The following is an 18,594-nucleotide window of genomic DNA, read 5'->3' as shown; positions in this document are numbered from 1 at the left end:
CTCCTATACCCCAACATTCTGCCCCAGCCCGGAGCTCCCTCCTATACCCAAACTCCCTCCCAGAGCTTGCACCCCTCATCCCCTACCACACTCTGAACCCCTCGGCCCCAGCCCAGAGCCTGCAACTCCCTGCCCCAGCCCGGTGAAAGTGAGTGAGGATGGGGGACAGCGAGCAACAGGGGAGGATGGAGTGAGCAGGGCAGGGGTTTGAGGAAGGGCTGGGTCTCAGGGAAGGGGCAGGGTAGATCCTGGATTGCACTTAAATTCAAAAAGTAATCTTGCACGTAAATAGACCACTGCTCTAAGGGTACAGCTATTCGTCACTGTATGGAAACCATTACTCTTCTGTCAAACTTCACCTGCTCAGCCACACTAGAGTAGCTTCCTGCCTGTCCAAGAAAAGGTTGCTAGTCCTCATACTAGTATGTCACATCATTGCTATTTAACATTTTCCTATTTCTCAAGCAGAAAATAACTAGCTGCAGTACCATAAAAGAAAACTCTGTAACATGGGAGGAAAGAAGATATTATGTTGAATGAGCTAGAATGAAAGAACTTAAACGGGCTCTTTGATTAGCAAATTCTATTTTGCTTTAATTGTATCTTTTCCCACACAAGTAAGTCTGTAAGAACAGTACTCTGTAGCCATAACAACTTGTGTTGAGAACCAGTCAGCGCTCCCATATTAAGTAGGGTCAGGCCCAATCAATACATAATGGGTGACCTATGGGAAGATATGTTGACTATTCAGTAAGCGAAACCTCATTCCTTTGAGTCAGTGCTAAGCCAATCCCACAACATGGTGGTTGTGTCCCTTGATAATGGAGATGTGGTCCTTCAGAGGATATGCAGAACTCAGGTCCTATCTCTCCACCTCATTAGACTAACTATTCTTAGGAGACAAGGGTTAAATAAGGTCCATTCCGACACAGATAGTTCACTTCACACAACTAGTAATGTTATGACAAGTTTCACAATAATGTGTGTTTTTCTTAAAGCTCCAGCTGTTGGAGTTATGTGAATACATGAGAAACTCAGAATTCATTAAGAAACAAAACAAAAACAAAATAACACCCCTTCCTAAAATTCTAGCTCTGATTGTCCTAGAGTGAAAAATGTGACCTGAGAACACCCTATATGTTGAAAAAACAGAAAATAAAAAGAACCCAAACTTTATTGTTATTTTTAAATCTCATGATTGTTAAACTAATCTCGTGATTTTGGTGGGTTTTACTAATTATTTTTTTGGCCACTATTACTAGTAACAAATGCAAAAGGAACGGTCAAAATAGCTTAATAGACCTACCTAGCTACAGAATACATGAAGAGAAAATCATTGTCTGGTGATCCAGGAGTCTTGCTGTAGTCTGTATATTTCTTCTGGGTAGTACTTTTTATATCTTTCATTACAGATTCCATTTCCTTACTAAGATTGGTTTCAGACTACGAAAAAAGAAAAGGCATTAATAGGTTAATTTACTTATCTGGAGAAAAGCAATATACAATTGCAAAGCTTAACATTGTCATTATAACATTGTCATTTATGTGTTATATGAAAAATGTGTATTAACAGCTGCTATCGTACTTTTTTGTCTAGTAGAACAGTATATTCTGAATAGGCAGAGAGATGGACAAAGCAATTTAACTATTTTGTCTACATAAAGTACAGACTATTTAGTCTGTGCTATCCTAAAGTACAGTCAATGGGGCATATGGATTGTGCAACAAGTACATGAAAATAACACATTTTAAATTGCATTCCTTAGCAAATGGAAGTATTGTTACTCTGAAATACTTTTTAAATAGAGATATTTCCTATGAGATTGGAAGACTAACACGATTTTACAGATTTAATTACATTGAATGACATTATAAAGCAGCTACATTATGTACGAGTAGATGTAAATTGTTATCTTTGCAAAACAAATAATCCATAAGCTTACATGTTCTGAATAGACATACTTTAAATAGCTTCCAGTTACAAGGGATTCATGTTTTACATTGAAAAAAAATAGTGAGCTTCATGAAATATGATTCAGTTCTATGTAAATTACAAGAATGAATTGAATTAAATGAATAAGAAAAATCCATTCAAAAATAAACTTTTAGATTAATAATGTTTTGGTCATAACTCTGTTTTTATTTTTAATAGGTAATGTCATAAAAGTTATAAACCTTTCAAATGTTTTGATTACATTTAATCCATTAAAAATAGTACAATTTTCCCATACAGAAAGAGGAGGAAAAATGTGGCTTCATAATTTAAATAAAAGTCACAGAAAGAAATATGAAACAAACAAAGTTGAAAGATAGAGGCAAATTAACAAGGATCTTTCTGCCTTACACTGATGCTTACTGGGAAAGTTCCCAGCTGTTCTTGAAGCTCTTCCACCTCTTTTATAAGATCTTGCATACTCTTGTTACTATGACATTGCAAAAGGCTTCTTTCCACATTGTTTCCAGGATAACAAGGAAGAACACTGTTTGCAAACTGCCTACAGAGGGGACAGGTAAATTCTCCTTTGTCCACAGAAAAACCCTGGAGGACCTGGTCATTCTAAAAAATAAAAATAATAATAAAAAAGTAGATACATATGAACTCAGTGAAGATGACAATTGTGTTCTTTACATTTTATAGACAATATCTCACAGATAAAAATATAGACCATTTACAAATAAGGGGGGGAGGGATAGCTCAGTGGTTTGAGCATTGGCCTGCTAAACCCTGGGTTTCGAGTTCAATCCTTGAGAGGGCCACTTAGGGATCTGAGGCAAAAATCAGTACTTGGTCCTGCTAGTGAAGGCAGGGGGCTGGACTCGATGACCTTTCAAGGTCCCTTCCAGTTCTAGGAGATAGGTATATCTCCAATTATTAAACTGAAAACCAAGAATGATAAGAATATGTGCTTAATTTTGTAAGAGCACTCTAATTACTAAGACTGTCTCATGATATCCCCATAATTTACAAGTATTCCAGAATGTCCAAGACAATCCCATAGTTAAGATGTCCCACAGTTAAAGGAGAGATATTTCTGCTGTTCCCATATCACAAGAACAGTGACTGCATCATCTCTAACTGACACGCCAATTTGCTTGAACAAATTCTGGGTGGGACATGGAGCACTCACCAGAGGACTTCTCCTACTCTGCTCGATTCATGTTATTTCAGGCAGAACAAGGAGTGGTATGACCAGCAACAGAAAACTCTGTGGCATTGCAGAAAGCCTTCCATCACTGGGAAATAGTGGGGCTAGGGTGGGGGGAAGGGGTTAAAGTGACTTTTAATGTTTGTTTTTTATTGCTGATTGTCAGCAACTGCCTTAGAGTTTGAAAGTTTCCCTTATTAACTTTATTACTCTCCATCTGGCAAAAGGCAAATTTACTTATCAATAATGGGAAATACTTGAAGTTACTGTCTCAGGAGAAATACATTCTTGAACTTAGTTCACACTATAGTCCAGAGACCAAGAACCTAGCCATTGGAGGGCACCATGCCAGATGGAATGGGTCAGTTCCTCTCCACTACAACAAATCTCAATGCACTCTAAAGCAATATGGAAGAGGAGTGTGGAGCTATAGGGGGTAGGAGGGGGAAGCTTCAGAGAGCTTCAGTTACTGTACGGAACTTCCCATTTTCACTTTCAGAAAGTGCCTCATCAGATCCCCACTCCTGAGAGCACTGCAGGAATAGTGCTGACTAAGTGTAATTTGAGCTTCAAACAGGTAGTCCTGGTAATGAGACAGTCTCCAGCAAACTGGCAGAATTACCTTTGTAACTTTGTACCTTTGTAACTAGTCCCTGACTAGTTAGATAAAGTTTGAATAAAAAGTTTTATCCATGAAATGGTAATACAGTTTTCTACCAAATTCTAGACATGCAGTATATACACAGCATAATTACAATATTTTTAAACAATGAGATTAATTTGTTCAACTTTTCTTCTTTATATTTGCTTTGGTAGGTCAACATAATTAGATACCAAGTCAATTTTTTATAAAAATGTAAAGAAGAAATAAAAAGGAGATGTTAAAAGTACACTGTTTGGAAGATGATCAACAAAGCCTTGCACTTCAATGTAGAAAATAAAAAGGACTAAGTCTTGCTTCCATTTAAATTAGTGGTACGCTCCCATTGACTTCAATGGGAGAAAGATCAGGTGCAAACAATACAACAGTTTTTGGAATTGCAGATCAACTTACTCTTAATGATTCCATGTAAGATTTATGACAATCTATGTGTAACGTATGACCACAAGTTTGTACATAAACACCTCCTTCCCAGCCTATTGATACTGCTTGCAGACAGGAACTCTTAAAAAAATAAAAATAAATGTACATTATGTTATTCAACGGACATTTCCAGCTAAAATGTATATATGTGCTGTTCAATGAATATTTCTTTCACTTTTAAAGGGCTTAGTTATAATAATCCTTCCACTATATACCTATTGCTGTGCTTTGCATTGAAAACTGAATTTAAGCTCTTATTAAAGCTATAATACTGCAAACATTTGCCTTACAGGATGGTGATAGAATTAGGGAGGAATAAAATGCATATAGAGTTCACATAGATTTTACCGTGTTAGAGCATTCATAGTTATACTGAAGGTAAGTGTCACAATGTAGTTCTTGCAATTTTATTTCTGAACTTCTAATACACTCCACTCCCCTAAGTTACACATTATTTCAGCACCAAAGCAATCTTTTTTAAAGAATCTCTGGCATTCACTGTATTCAGAGAGCTTTTAAAGTCCACTCTGCTTTAAAACTACAAACTTTTTCCTGCTTCAGAAAAGCTGACTCCAATATATTTCATTCAGCACGAGCAATACAATGATGCCATAAGGCTTTGAACATAACATATATCACGTAAATTAATAAAATGTCCACAGCTGCATAATTAAATATCTATCCCATTTTAATTCAATTAAAAAACTTCTATTCTCTTGCTAACTGCTTAACAATACAGTCAGGAATACAGTATAAGATGAAAAAAGGCATTAAGTGGCACAATAATTCAGTGTATCAACTTTTGGGCTGTGGAGATCTGAAGTCAAACCTCAGCCCAGGTCTAAAGCCTAGCATAGGGTGCTAGGATGATGCCAACAAATTATTTGGCCACATCAAAAAACTACACAATTTGGTGAATGGTACTCTAACTCAAGAAATGATCAGCTGGAAAAACAGAGAGAGTTATGATGAGAAACTTTTATAATACATGCATATCTAGTTATAATCAGTTTTATTACTTCTCATTTCATGAGCAACAATTTCAATCATAAAATTAAAATGCATATATTGCATTTACACAAAAAACTTGTCCTAATAGTGAAGAGAGAACAGTAAAAATGATCAGCAAAAATACCTGTTTTAGCCCTAAGACAGACTTGCCCTGCAATGATTTATAATGGATAATGTAGAAATAACATGGTGGTGGTTTGCTTTTTTTGGTGCTATAACACCTCTTTTTTCCTGCAATTTAGCATATAGGACATTCTTCTATTTTACCTGCTCCAATTTGATCTCTAACATTTTATAGCTCTCCAAGGCCTGAATCTACCACCTTAACCATAACACAGTCTTTCTTCTTCCTGCTGGCTCCCACCTGATTGAGGGACAGGTTGGGTGGTGAATCAAGTGAGATTATATAGAGAACTAGGATGAGTCCCAGAATACAGTGGCCTCATTCACTGAGAAAACTCATTGTCTGCAGCCAGAGAGATTGGTATCTGCAGCATTTCTTACATAAATGGGATGGTGCATACAGTGAATAAGGCAGGAGACCACAGGAAGAGGAAGGATAATCAAGAGACGTAGATTTTACTGCCAGTTCAACCACAGACCTTCATCAAATAACACTCTCTCTGTGCCTCAGTTCTCCCAAATGAAATGGTGATACCACATTTTTACCTGTACTGAACAGGAGTTACATTAGGACAAATTCATTAATATTTGTGAGGCAATCAAAAAACCACCACTGAAACATCTATCAGCAAAAATTCCTGCTTCTGAGCCAGATGTGGATTTTATGCAGTGAATAAGGTACAGGGCCTCACACAAACAAAAGGCTTCTTTAAAGTCCTGCTTCCTCCCACATGCACCTTACTAGATCATGTTCCACAATCTCCCTACCTGTTAAAACTGAAATTCCAATACACTTTCTTATGTGTGCATGTGCAAATCCCTTAGAACAGTGAGAGAGTGCCTACTCAGTGGAAGTCTGCACACAATTGATACATACGCATGCACGTGAAATGCCACTGGAAAGTTGGCAGATTGTTAGTTTTGTCATATGACAATAATCGGTGTGAGAACACAAAGTAAGATTTTTAAACATTTTTAACTTCAATAAATCAAAACAGAATATTTACCACAACATGTGTAAACAACAAAGAACCAATAAATGAACTAGGGATTACCTATCTGCCAAATTTCAAGATTCTAACAGCTTCTAAGGGTCTAGAACTGTGGGTTGGTAATTTCTTTTAAGTTTTCCCACAGTTGAAAAAAAACTATTTCTCTCCCCACCCCGACACACACTTTCCATTCTTAAAAATAGCTCAGCCATTTTTCCCTGACTAAGCAAATACATCAAAGTTCAGCCAAATAAGGTAAAACTTTAAGAAAAAACTTTAAATGACCTTCTTTTGCACTGTATAGTATATGGCTTTTGAAACAATGTTTATATTTTTCTTCAAGTGAAAGAGTATGGATCCTATTTTGTATCTTACAAACAATTTTCACAACTAAGTAAAATCATCCTTCCGTCTCCTGAAACCTTCTGAAGTACTTGTCATTACGGGAAGGACACCTACTGCTGAGGGCACAGCTGATCAACAAAAGGATTTCTTATTGCTTAGCTCAGCGGAACAAGCCACTCAAGACACTAACAGATGTTTCTGTTTTTATGCCAATAAGAAATTTAAGGATTTGTTCTTTCATGCAGAGACATTTTTAGCACAGTAGTGATCTAGAAACTTGAAAGCAGAAACAACTAATCCAACTAATGTCTGAATTGGAACTAGAGTTTTTTAGAGCAGAAAGTATTAAGGCACTGAGTCATTACAGTATCTTTTAGATTATTTTACAAACACTCAATGTAGCCTCACAGGAAGGGAGAAATCTGATTGATCATGAAGTTACACTTCCATAAGGTCGAGTTTAGATAAAATACAATAATCAGGGGATTTGATGAAAAGTGTATCATGAGAAAAGCATACAGATATAGATTACATACATTTTTTTAAAACACTTCCCTGGGGAATAACTGACCACTAGCAGTTTGAAACACTGCCAAAGACCCACAGTTATATTAACCAAGTAAACATTTACCAAGTTTTGCACTTTAACAGGTTTCCTTTTGACAAAAGTAATATATACCTCAACCCCGATATAACGCAGTCCTCGGGAGCCAAAAAATCTCACCGCCTTATAGGTGAGACCGCATTATATCGGGCTGGTCCCGTATGGCGTACTGGCAAGAGCCGGTGCGCTGTACCGAACTGGACCGGCTTCCCCGGCAGTGATTTAAAAGGCCCAGTGCTCCAGCAGCTGCCGGGAGCCCCAGGCCCTTTAAATCACCACTGGAGCTCTGGCAGTGGGGCTCAGGCAGGGATTTAAAGGGCCTGGGACTCCCTGCAGCGGCTGGAGCCTCTGGCCCTTTAAATCACCGCCCGAGCCTGGCTGCCAGAGCCCCAGTGGGGATTTAAAGGGCCTGGGGCTCCAGCTGCTGTGGGGAGCCCTGGTCCCTTTAAATCACTGCCGGAGCTCTGGCAGCGGGGCTTGGGGATCTAAAGGGCCGGGGCTCCCTGCAGCTGCTGGAGCACCGGGCCCTTTAAATCACTGCCCGAGCCCGGCTCCACACAAATTCAGATATAACGCGGTAAAGCAGCAGGGCTCGGGTGGCGCTTTAAAGGGCCCAGGGTTCCCTGCTGCTTTACTGTGTCATATCCGAATTCATGTTATATCGGGTCGCGTTCTATCGGGGTAGAGGTGTATTATTAATCGCAACAGGTCAAAGTAAATGCATTACTGTCATTCTTTGGTGGGTACTTATAGCACAAGTATATTATGCTAGGGTTGACCAGAGTGACCAGATGTCCAGATTTTATAGGGACAGTCCCGATTTTTGGGTCTTTTTCTTATATAGGCTCCTATTACTCCCCACTCCTTGTCCCAGTTTTTCACACTTGCTGCCTGGTCACCCTTGGGTTGACAAAATAGCATCATGAAATGAACGGTAACATCTAAATGATATAATGCCAACTCAATGCCAAAAAATTAAAATCAATCTATGGATACTTTTAGTAGAAGATCTGTTTGTTCAGGAAAGTTTTCCTGACAGATTTAAACACCTATATCAAAAAAAAAATCAAAAATTCACAGCAAACTACTAACCTTCTACTGCAGGGGTCCCCCACGCGGTGCCAGCGGGCGCCATGGCACCCACTGGGGCATCTAAGTGTGCTCGTGTACTGGCTGGAGGATGAGCATCTGCTGAAATGTCGCTGACAAACAGCGTCATCCAGAGGTGTCGCCGCCGAAATACTGCCAAAAATTGGCGGTATTTCGGCGATGACGCCTCTGGATGACACTGCTTGTCAGCGATATTTTGGCGGTGACGCCTATTGACGTTGCTGCTTGTCGGTGGCATTTCAGCAGATGCTCGTCTGCCGCCACGGTCCTCCGTGGCTTGTCGTCTGGCGCCCGCCAGACAAAAAAGGTTGGGGACCACTGTTCTACTGCATACAAATCAGACAAGCTGCCATAAGTTGGCTGATTTCAGTTTTCTGTTTAGAAACTGATTGTGTTATGAGCACATGATGGGGCTGACACAAGTCACATTAGAGTTAAGATGGCAGTGGCTTTTCTGTTTAAAACCAGAGTTTCAGTGTTCTAAGCTCCACGTGTCTAGTTAGATCAGTTTGAAAACTGGTATGCCAGTGCAGGACTCAGCGTTTGTGCTGCAAATCTGGGGTCATTTGATCCCAGGATTCGGAGATACGACCCCTCCTCAGCAAATGACCTGTTTTTTTTAAATGTTCACTCTTTTACAATACTTTTTGTACAGAGACAAGGATAAAACTATAGGCTGTCTCTTCATTAGTTATCACTGGGCTAGCCCTGCTGAGATCTAGTGTTCAGTACGAAGAACCAGCTCCAAAACCTAACAATTAATAAGTTACTAGACATTGTTTTTGGTTTTATGAGGAGGTGAACTGGGCTGCTGGGAGCAATGCACAGAATGTCACAGCAACTGTGTGCAGAACCCAGACTGGAGCTGCGACAGAGAGAAAGTATACCCAGTCACGTAGGGGAAAGTGCAGTGGGCTGACCATCAGAGAACCATGAGTTCAAGTCTCTTCTTGTTTTGATCCCTGTTAATATTTCAGTGTACTCTTATTAACCAGGCATTATATCTTTATCCTAGGTAGACAACTATCATTCCTTCATTCTACAGAAAAAAATAACGGAGGATGAAAAAGGTCACTTCTACCAGAACTGGAAATAGAACTGAGGTCTCTACTATGGCAAACCAAGTCTCATTCCCATAGCCACTCTATCTTTTTAAATGACATCCACTATTCCAATATTGCAAGGATATTGTATGAAAATTTTAGCTTGCAGAGTTTCCACTGACCTATGCAGAATAACCTGCACAAGGAGAACTAGGCCCTAAATTTAAAACCCAAGGAGCTTATCAAATAAAAATACTTTACACCATTCTTATTTCAATTAATTTTAAAAAAAACAAAATGCAGAAATAAAATCAGGAAGTCCAATTCTAAATACACTGAGCACGGTTATTATACAACTGGTAATGCAATTCATGTTTTTACCCAGCACTTTTAGAGATGATGGTACTGGCCTGTATCAATACTTACATCTTTAAAGTACCGCTGTAATGTTGTAAGCCTAACATCATGTACTGCTGCACATGTATCCGAAGGGTATATTTGCTCCTCTTCACTGGTAGGTAGTTTCTTTGGCTCAGTGCTATTGCGACATTGTCCCAAAACTATACATAGAAAAAAGATGAGCAAGAGTAAAATGGACAATGATATATGTCCAATGAAAAAAAGATTAAATGAAAAATTTACCCCAGGAAATTGTAGGTATAACCATATTTGTCAGATAAAAGGTTTTGTTTCTGTCTCTGACAGAGTAAGTACATACTGTGTATCGACTGCTAGTTTTTACATTTTTCCTTTAATACCAGGTTCCTATGCTCCCATCAGGAGGTTTTCCTTTGGGATTATTCAAGAGGATTTGGAGGGTAAACAGGACAATCCTCCTCCTCCTCATCTCCAGCCCCACAGAAGAGGCCAAGTGTTTAGCTCTTTAAACCTACAGATCTGCATGATGCAAGGACCATCCATATGGAAGCATGTCTCCCTCATCCCCTTGCCCAGGCTCCATGAGGCACCTTAACAGTATGGTTTATGCTGTCAAGGACTCCTGGAACAGTGGCTCTTCCAATAATCCCCTTTTCATACCTGAAGAGGCTTGTAAAAGCACAACTAGTCCTGTAGGTCGATCTTCAGTGGAAGGGCCACTCTGTCCACAAATAACACAATCATACACAGCCTCAGAAATATGCTGTTCTGATGTGGCTATCTCCATAGCAATATCAGCATCTGGCGATTCTAAGAAAAACAGATACGTTATGGAATAATTAAGATGCAATAAACATCTTGCATATAGATCTGGATAAAATGTCATGATTCCTGTTCCCAGATAGAATATCATTGAAAAACACAGAAGACTACTTACACCTAACCCTTATACTTCAAGCAGAATGGGTACACATGCAGACTGTAAACTAGAGCCAAAACACTGCAGAAAAGCAAAGACTACTCCCTCACAGAACTGAATGTTCACTTCGAACTTATAAAGAGCCTTAGCTCTGAGATGCTGGTTTCTTCCACCTACTTCGAGTCTACATAAAATACTCTGAAGAGCAGGGATGAAGGGTGATGAGTGTGAATCCATATCTATTGAAACCAGTTAATGGTAAGTAACCTTTTCTTTCTGTAATTAGTGTCAGAATAAATTCTGAAGATCTTGGGAAATCAGCAATAAAAACACTTCAAGGGGGTGGAGCTGAGGAGAACTAGTTAAATAGAAGTATCAGGACTGCTCTGTGAAGTGCGTGTATGTGTGTGATATGCACCTTGCATATCTCAGGTTGCTTTAGAGTCAGTGGGCACTGATAAACCTGCAAGGGCATAACTGGTTTGTATAAAAGTTTGACATTCCCCCAGACTGTCTTCATACACCACAAACAAATAGGTAGTTTAGAAAATATTTAAGTTTTTTTCAAGATAACTTGGGGCCTTTTAACATCTAAACTGTTCAGTGAGGCTTCCTCCAGTAACAAACGTAATTTAAGGGGAAATATATGTAAATATATGTTCAGATGGAACTTAGGGAAGACCTAACATAAAAATATGGGGGTGCAGTCATAAAATCACGTTCTGCTATGCAACACTATGTAAAGAGTGACAGCCATCGGGATCTGGATTTCACAGACTCTCTAAGGCCTGGTCTACACTAGGGGCGGGGTTCGAACTAAGGTACGCAAGTTCAGCTACGCGAATAGTGTAGCTGAACTCGAACTACCTTAGTTCGAACTACTTACCCGTCCTGACGGCGCGGGATCGAAGTCCGCGGCTCCCCCATCGACTCCGCCACCGCCGTTCGCAGTGGAGGAGTTCCGGAGTCGACGGGAGCGCATTCGGAGTTCGATATATCGCGTCTAGATGAGACACGATATACCGAACTCCAAGAAGTCGATTGCTACCCGCCGACCCGGGCGGGTAGTATGGACGTACCCTTAGTGGATATTATTGCTTTTAGGGATGTAAATCAAAGCATTTAAAACTTAAGTGCCTAATTTTAGGCACCTAAATAAAAGCCTGATTTTCAAAGATGTTCAGCACATGCAACTCCCACTAACTTCAGTGGGAGTTGCAGGTGCTCAGCACTTCTGAAAGTCAGGCCACTTATTTAGATGCCTAAATATAAAATTAAGAGTCTACTATACCTCCAAGCTCCTAGGTTTGAAAATCTTGCCTGGAGTTTTTATTGATATAGACAGTGAAATCTCTCCTAGTGGTTTATCAATTTATTAAACTAAATACAGGTGGAGTTTCACACACACGTACAAAAGTATGGCAATTTTTTTTTTAAGGAACCTTTTGACTGTCAGAAGCCCAGAAAAAGAGATCCTTTGACAGGAATATGATACATTGATATGTCTATTTAAGGCCAAAACCATAGAGCCAAAATCTGTCAGAGGCTCGCAATGTCTCCTCTAAATCTCTCTCTTCCTCTTATTCACTCCCAGTGGAGCATAAGGCGTCAACCATTCTCCTCCATTCATTTCGTTCTTGAGCGAGGCAGCAAATTTCATCCCACTTCATTCCCATGCCTTTCATTTCCTCTTCAATGGTCCTTCGCCATGTCCCCAATGGTCTACCTCTCCTCCTCCTTCCTTGTGGTGTCCATCGTAGGGCAATATGAGGGTGTCTATCAGCACCCATTCTCAACACATGCCCCAACCATCTCCATCTTCGAAACGTCAATCAAATCTCCTCTAAATAGGAGGACTAAAAATAGAACTGATAATCCTTACTGGTTTAAAAGTGAAGATTGAGTATCTCCCAGGCAGGCAACCCTATATCAGTTGCTTCAGGGTGTTTGTGATCCACAGCTTGCCCTTACAAGATGGGCACAGTTGAAACACATGGGAGATGGATTTATGGAGGGGCAGAGATCTTCACACCTGCTCCAGCCCCTTTATGCAAACTATAAGGGCCAGAGCCAAAGATCCCTGACTGAAACTGGGTGAGGATTTCCATGGCAGAGGCACTGTTTATGACAGCTGTAAGGCTGCCTTATATGGACACCATTTCAAGCTGGGAGCAGGAGGCGCATGGTCAGGGAAGGGGAGGATCACGCAGAGCAGTGGAGATTCCATGCAGTGCTGCTGCCCATCACCCAGGGCTATCTAAGGTCACGTGAAAGTGTCTCAAGGCCCCAAAGCAGCCCATTATCGGGAGGGCACAAAGGTGACTTAAAGCCACTTTAGTCAGTCCCTGGGCAGCTAGCTTTGTACTGAGCCTCTTAGATATGCAGCACCCAGGGCCGGCTCTAGGCACCAGCAAACCAAGCACGTGCTTGGGGCAGCACATTTTCAGGGGCAGCATTTCCGCCATCTTTTTTTTTTTTTTTTTTTTGCTTCAGGTGGCAAAAGCCTAGAGCCGGGCCTGGCAGCAGCAGCACATCGTCTGCTGGGGGCACCCTTGGGCTGCTGAGGTTCACGTCACCAGCCGCAGGGGAGCAGCACCGCACCTTGTGGCTGGGCCGGGTGGGCTCCGAGCAGGGGACACTCTGGATGGTCCTGAAGGTGGGAGCAGGGATGGCTCCAGGCACCAACACGCCAAGCACGTGCTTGGGGTAGCAAGCCACTGGGGGCGCTCTACTGGTCACCATGAGGGCGGCAGCCTGCCTGCCATGCTTGGGGTGGCAAAATGCCTAGAGCCGCCCCTGGGTGGGAGACCCGGCTGAAGGAACCCTGGGCTGAGGCGCGGCCCGGGAGCCCCGCTGCTTACCCCAACCCTGCCAGCGCCGGACCGGCTGGAGGTGAGGGGGGAGTGAGCGGAGTCAGCACTGATCGGGGGGAGCCCAGGGCTGGGGCGGCAGGGGGTGCAGGTGGGGGATGGCACTGGTGGGGGGCGTGAGAGCCCAGGGCTGGGGTTGGAGGCAGCCAAAAAATGTTTTGCTTGGGGCGGCAAAAGACCTAGAGCCGGCCCTGGCAGCACCGAATCTCACCCAGGGACTCTAAATGAAAGCAAAGAACAACTGGACCCAATGGCATCAACAGGACTGTGACAACAGTGCACCTCCAACTCCAACATTTTAGTAAATTAACAACTAACTCTATACAAACAAGAGTTGGAGTTTTGAGATTGGAAAATAAAAACAGCCAAACGTAACAGCAGGAGAAGCAGAGAGAATTCTGAATTCATTTCTCCATAGACTGGAAAGAAAAAAAAAGAAGAAAGGTCTTGGGGAAACAGCATCTTAACATCTTGCACTGAGCGTTTACTACTGCACAGAAGCATGAATGCTGCTCCAATAATCATTAATCTTCTAGAGGGTTCAAACGTCATTGTAAAGGGCTCACATGCACCCAAAAGAGCAAACTTGTACTGACACTATTTGAAGGACAGCATGAAGGTCTTCCTTAAACTGATCAAGTTTGCAAAAACATGGCTATGAATTGTTTCAAAAACCCTTAAAGCTAAAACTAACATCTTCTTGATTGAAATATGGAATTGCTGATCTAGTCATTGTACAACAAAATTATTTACGTCATGAAGAAGAAAGCATTTTTACTCAGCGTTGATGAGATTTTCAGTAAGTCAAAACCTGGCTGCCGCCTTGGTTTTCTTTGTATATCTCTGGAACTCAAATGGAGGCCTGATGATTATTCTAACCTTCCTCCCCTGTCCCCTTCAGTAACATCAAGTCCTTTCGCTGATCACAGATTGAACAGAACTATTTTCAGAGTTTAACAATATCCTTAGTGGTCTACAGAGTATGGTGGATCTGTGTAACAGAAGGTGAAACAGGCATATCTGCAAAAATTACAAGCCACATTTTTCAAGAGATATTGCTTAAAAACAGAAATGTTTATTATTTAAAAGTGCTCCAAAGACAGTGATCCATCCATCATCAAGCAATAAACAAAAACAAAACTGTCCTTTTGCATTCTAAGTATTAGTGCAGGCCACTCAACTGAAATGTCGGAAGTATGACAGTGGTCACAAATAGTGTCTATTATAGTAAAGTTTGCAGGACAGTTTTGTTTTCACTTGCTCAGATTTGGACTGCATTTTCCATGCTTAGTCTCTTCCCACGGATAATGGTGGATTTTGAAGTTATTTTTGAGTTATGGGAAAGTAAAACCAAACCAAAACACAACACACTTTTGCATTGTAAAAGAAAAGTTAACCATTTGGCAAAAACAGCTGAATATGAAGTTGATAGTTGGTATGTAAAAAGTCCTTACTGAAGAGGCTTGTGCTTTGAGTAAGGTAGTATTTATAAAAATTAAAAAATAGCATACTGATCATGCTTTCATGTAGAATTCTATTCTATAAAGGTTCTTGGGTTCCTATACCATGCTCACTGCTATAGTACCTGAGCCTTCCAGTAGTGCAACTAACATCTGCCACATGCCTGTTCTCTCATTTTCTTGCCAATAGAAGGAAACACGTGCAGTGGGGTGTTTTTTCTTTTTTTACTTTTTCAGAATATATTATAATGTGTATACACACACACCACAAACATTTACAGATTTCTATGTTTGTTAGCGAAATCAAGGTCATAGAAGGGCGCCTTGAATTTAGAGTAGAAGGTAGTGAGGTTTGTGATGGTCATAAGTTCCTGTGGTCAAACTGATGTTAATGGTATGGTCGAACGGGTAAAGAATAGGTAGAGTTGTGTGTCATCTGCATATCGCTGGCATGTTAGTCCGTGTCAGTTCCCTTAATGGATGCATGCAGATGTTGAACAGGACTGGAGAGAGAATTAATCCCTGTGGGACTCCTTAAATTAGGGGCCCCAGTTGTGAAGGTGTAATTTCCCATCACTGCTCATTGGGTGCATCCCTCCAAGATGCACTCAAACTATTTTAGCCCAGGACCAGTCTCCTCTCTCAAGTGAGAAAATTCACAACTTGTAAATACAGAATGCCAATGAAGTTTACATATCTTGCTTTAGGCACACACATTTTGAAATACCAGTATTTAGAATAGGATTGCTTATAAGTGTAAACAGCAATAAAAGCATTTTCATTAAGAAGGCTTTCTAATAGCACTAAAATCAGTACAAGTTGCAGGATGAAAAAAACAATTTCCAAAATGGTATTATTTTAATAGGTACTCATTCCACAATAATTCATTTTAATGTCAAATGAAAATGATAACCTTCAATATTTATTTTCTTGAACACAGCAGTTCCACCTGAGGTGTTTATATTAATTTGGCTGAACCATTTCTCTAGCAGCCAAAATAATGATAAAAATTATATTTAGTCTAGTCACATAATGCAATAATTGAAATCACTGTTATAATTATCAAACGACCTCTCTGTTCATTTGTAAATTATGCCCTCAGTTCTATTGATTTCCAGGATGGTTTTTTTCCCTTCATCTTTTTGATGGATGTAACATGAAAGTTTCTGAAGTACAAAAGGAAGGCTCATGATTCCCTCCTACAGCGCTGAAACGATTTTTGTACTACTTTTTTTAAAAACTTAAATATCTGAATTTCCTTGCTGGAAAAATATAAATTTCCACAGACGACAGACTTGGAAGTTATTGAGAAGATTATATATTTGTTTAGATCACAAATAGATATAATAATATTCAATATCTGGTTATTTGTTTCTTTAAAAGGGACTCTGTCAGAGTGAAGATTTTTTGTAGTATGCAATAATATTTACTTCATACAACAGATGGACCTTCTTGATATGATTTGGGATATCATACAAACTTATCAACAAACATGGAGGTAACCGCTTTCCTCCAGGAAATCTGAGGATATGATAATCCTGCAAACAGCAGTTTTATTTTAGAACTTTGCTAAAGGAAGTATTGAAAATAGTACACCCATAAGTGAAATCACAACACTGTCAGTCAGCTACACACCACCCTAGGAAACAGACTAGCACATTCAGAACTGGTGTTTATTGTCATTATGCCCAATATACCAATTCATAAGTCAGATATTTATCAAATGCCCATAAAGAGTGTGGTGTGAAAGGTAGCTCACTACCTATTTATCTCTAATTTATACAAAAAATGGTATAAACATTTCCAAGTCTAAATGCAGTTTAAAACGCCTAGCGTATAAAAATAAATCATCAGTTGTCACAAAAGGAAGATATTTTAAGTTGTTGGGAGCTAAAATTACAACGGGAAAGGAGGCTATAATATGCTGATTAATAATTTGTATGTGCACTTAATGAATACCGTTGCAATATGATTTTTCCATATATTAGCAGAGAAACAGTTTATGAAAAACAGTTTCCTTGCAATCCTTATGAGCCTATAGTTATTAAAATTGTGCAAACATTTATCACCATCTAGTGGCAGGCTGATGAAGAGTAAATGAAAAGCAAACTATATAAATTGCAAATATTTTTTCCCCACTCTGAAATTCAAAGTACTCCATTATACATTAGCTATCAGAGAAAGTGTGTGACATCTGTTATCATAGAGGGGAAACAGCAACACTAAAGTTACTTTTAATTTTCAATATTTTTGGTGCCATTCTAAACAATGGCTGACTGGCCAGGGCTTTGGGGTTGTTTTAGACTCTTTTTGTTGTTTTTTACAACATCCCCTATCTCCAAAAGCCAGAGCTGTGTGGAAAGGAAATAAAGGAAGTGTTTCTGCTCTTTCAATACTGTCAGCTTTAAATAAAATATCGCTTTCAATACAGCATGGTGTGCACATCAATTCAATGTCCTTTCACAAGGAGGTGGAACACTAACGCTGCAAAAAAAACCAACCTCATTATCACTTACATATATCAACTATTAATTGGCAAATCCCAGATGTAACCTATATTTTTCACACCTCTTGTATATTGTGTGCTACCAATCTTTGTGTTAGTTTGGTGTAAGCAGGTTTTTTGCCTTTTCAGCTAATACTTTTCAAGATACTTATTGCATTCTGCTTGTCAGTCGTGATGACAGATGCAATTTCTATTGCCCTAGTTTCTGAGAAATGGTCAGCCTTGTCTCTTCATTTTTAAATCTTCCAGTGATTTAAAACCACATAAGGCTATCTAACATGAGAGCATTTTCGCCTTTTACTTCCTTCAAAGTTCTCATTTCCCTAACATGCAATTTTTAATATAAATAGGGAATTAAAATAGCTTAGATTTAGCAGTATTTGTTCAACAATTTACAGCAATATACTGTTGTCATAAACATACATCTAAGGGTAGCATAAAATCCCTCTTTACCCTGTAACGGGTTAATTCCAGAGGAATTAGCCCCTTACGAGGTAAAGAAGGATTTTATGCTACCCTTAGCTGTATGTTTATGACAGTTTATGACAACTGTAACTCAAAAAAAGTTATGCATTTGATTTATTTAGGCTCTGCTTCCCTCCAATTAGCACAAAAATCAGCCAGATCTATTAGTGCACAATTTGGATGTCAGGGTTCAGGCAGATTGTTGAAAAATGTATATATTTGCACACTGCATGAACATAAAAATATTTTACTCCAGGGTTCACTTGTTTTACAGTTGCTTGCAGGGATAAGTGTCAATATCTGGTACTTGTATCCACATTATGATACTCTATTTCTCAATAAAAATTGTCTTTAAAAAATGAAAATAAAACTAGCATAAATTTTAAAAGTAAAATATAGATACTACTTTAAAAAAATTTCAGAGCCACAGTTTCAAGACACAGTGATGTGTGCCAGTATTGCTTCTTACTTCCTTGTTGCATATGGAGGAATAGGATCAAAACCACATTGGCCTGGATTTAACAATGCAAATGACCAA

At 39.7% G+C, this 18,594-nt stretch overlaps 1 protein-coding gene across 1 annotated transcript in view; it reads right to left on the bottom strand.

Annotated features, from left to right (window-relative positions):
• UBR3 (ubiquitin protein ligase E3 component n-recognin 3) overlaps positions 1-18,594 on the bottom strand; it is a 206,026-nt gene that overhangs the window by 62,904 nt on the left and 124,528 nt on the right. The window contains exons 25-29 of the mRNA XM_045031947.1: positions 10,497-10,646; positions 9,885-10,018; positions 4,201-4,311; positions 2,345-2,557; positions 1,307-1,443 (exon numbers count right to left, since the gene is read on the bottom strand). Coding sequence (XP_044887882.1) covers positions 1,307-1,443; positions 2,345-2,557; positions 4,201-4,311; positions 9,885-10,018; positions 10,497-10,646 — 745 coding nt within the window. The remainder of the gene's footprint in view (positions 1-1,306; positions 1,444-2,344; positions 2,558-4,200; positions 4,312-9,884; positions 10,019-10,496; positions 10,647-18,594) is intronic.

This window comes from Mauremys mutica, chromosome 10 (assembly GCF_020497125.1).
Source record: "Mauremys mutica isolate MM-2020 ecotype Southern chromosome 10, ASM2049712v1, whole genome shotgun sequence".
In the NCBI taxonomy this organism is placed as follows: domain Eukaryota; kingdom Metazoa; phylum Chordata; order Testudines; family Geoemydidae; genus Mauremys; species Mauremys mutica.
The sequence above is the reverse complement of the archived record's forward strand: the minus strand, read 5'-3'. Positions and strand labels throughout refer to the sequence as shown.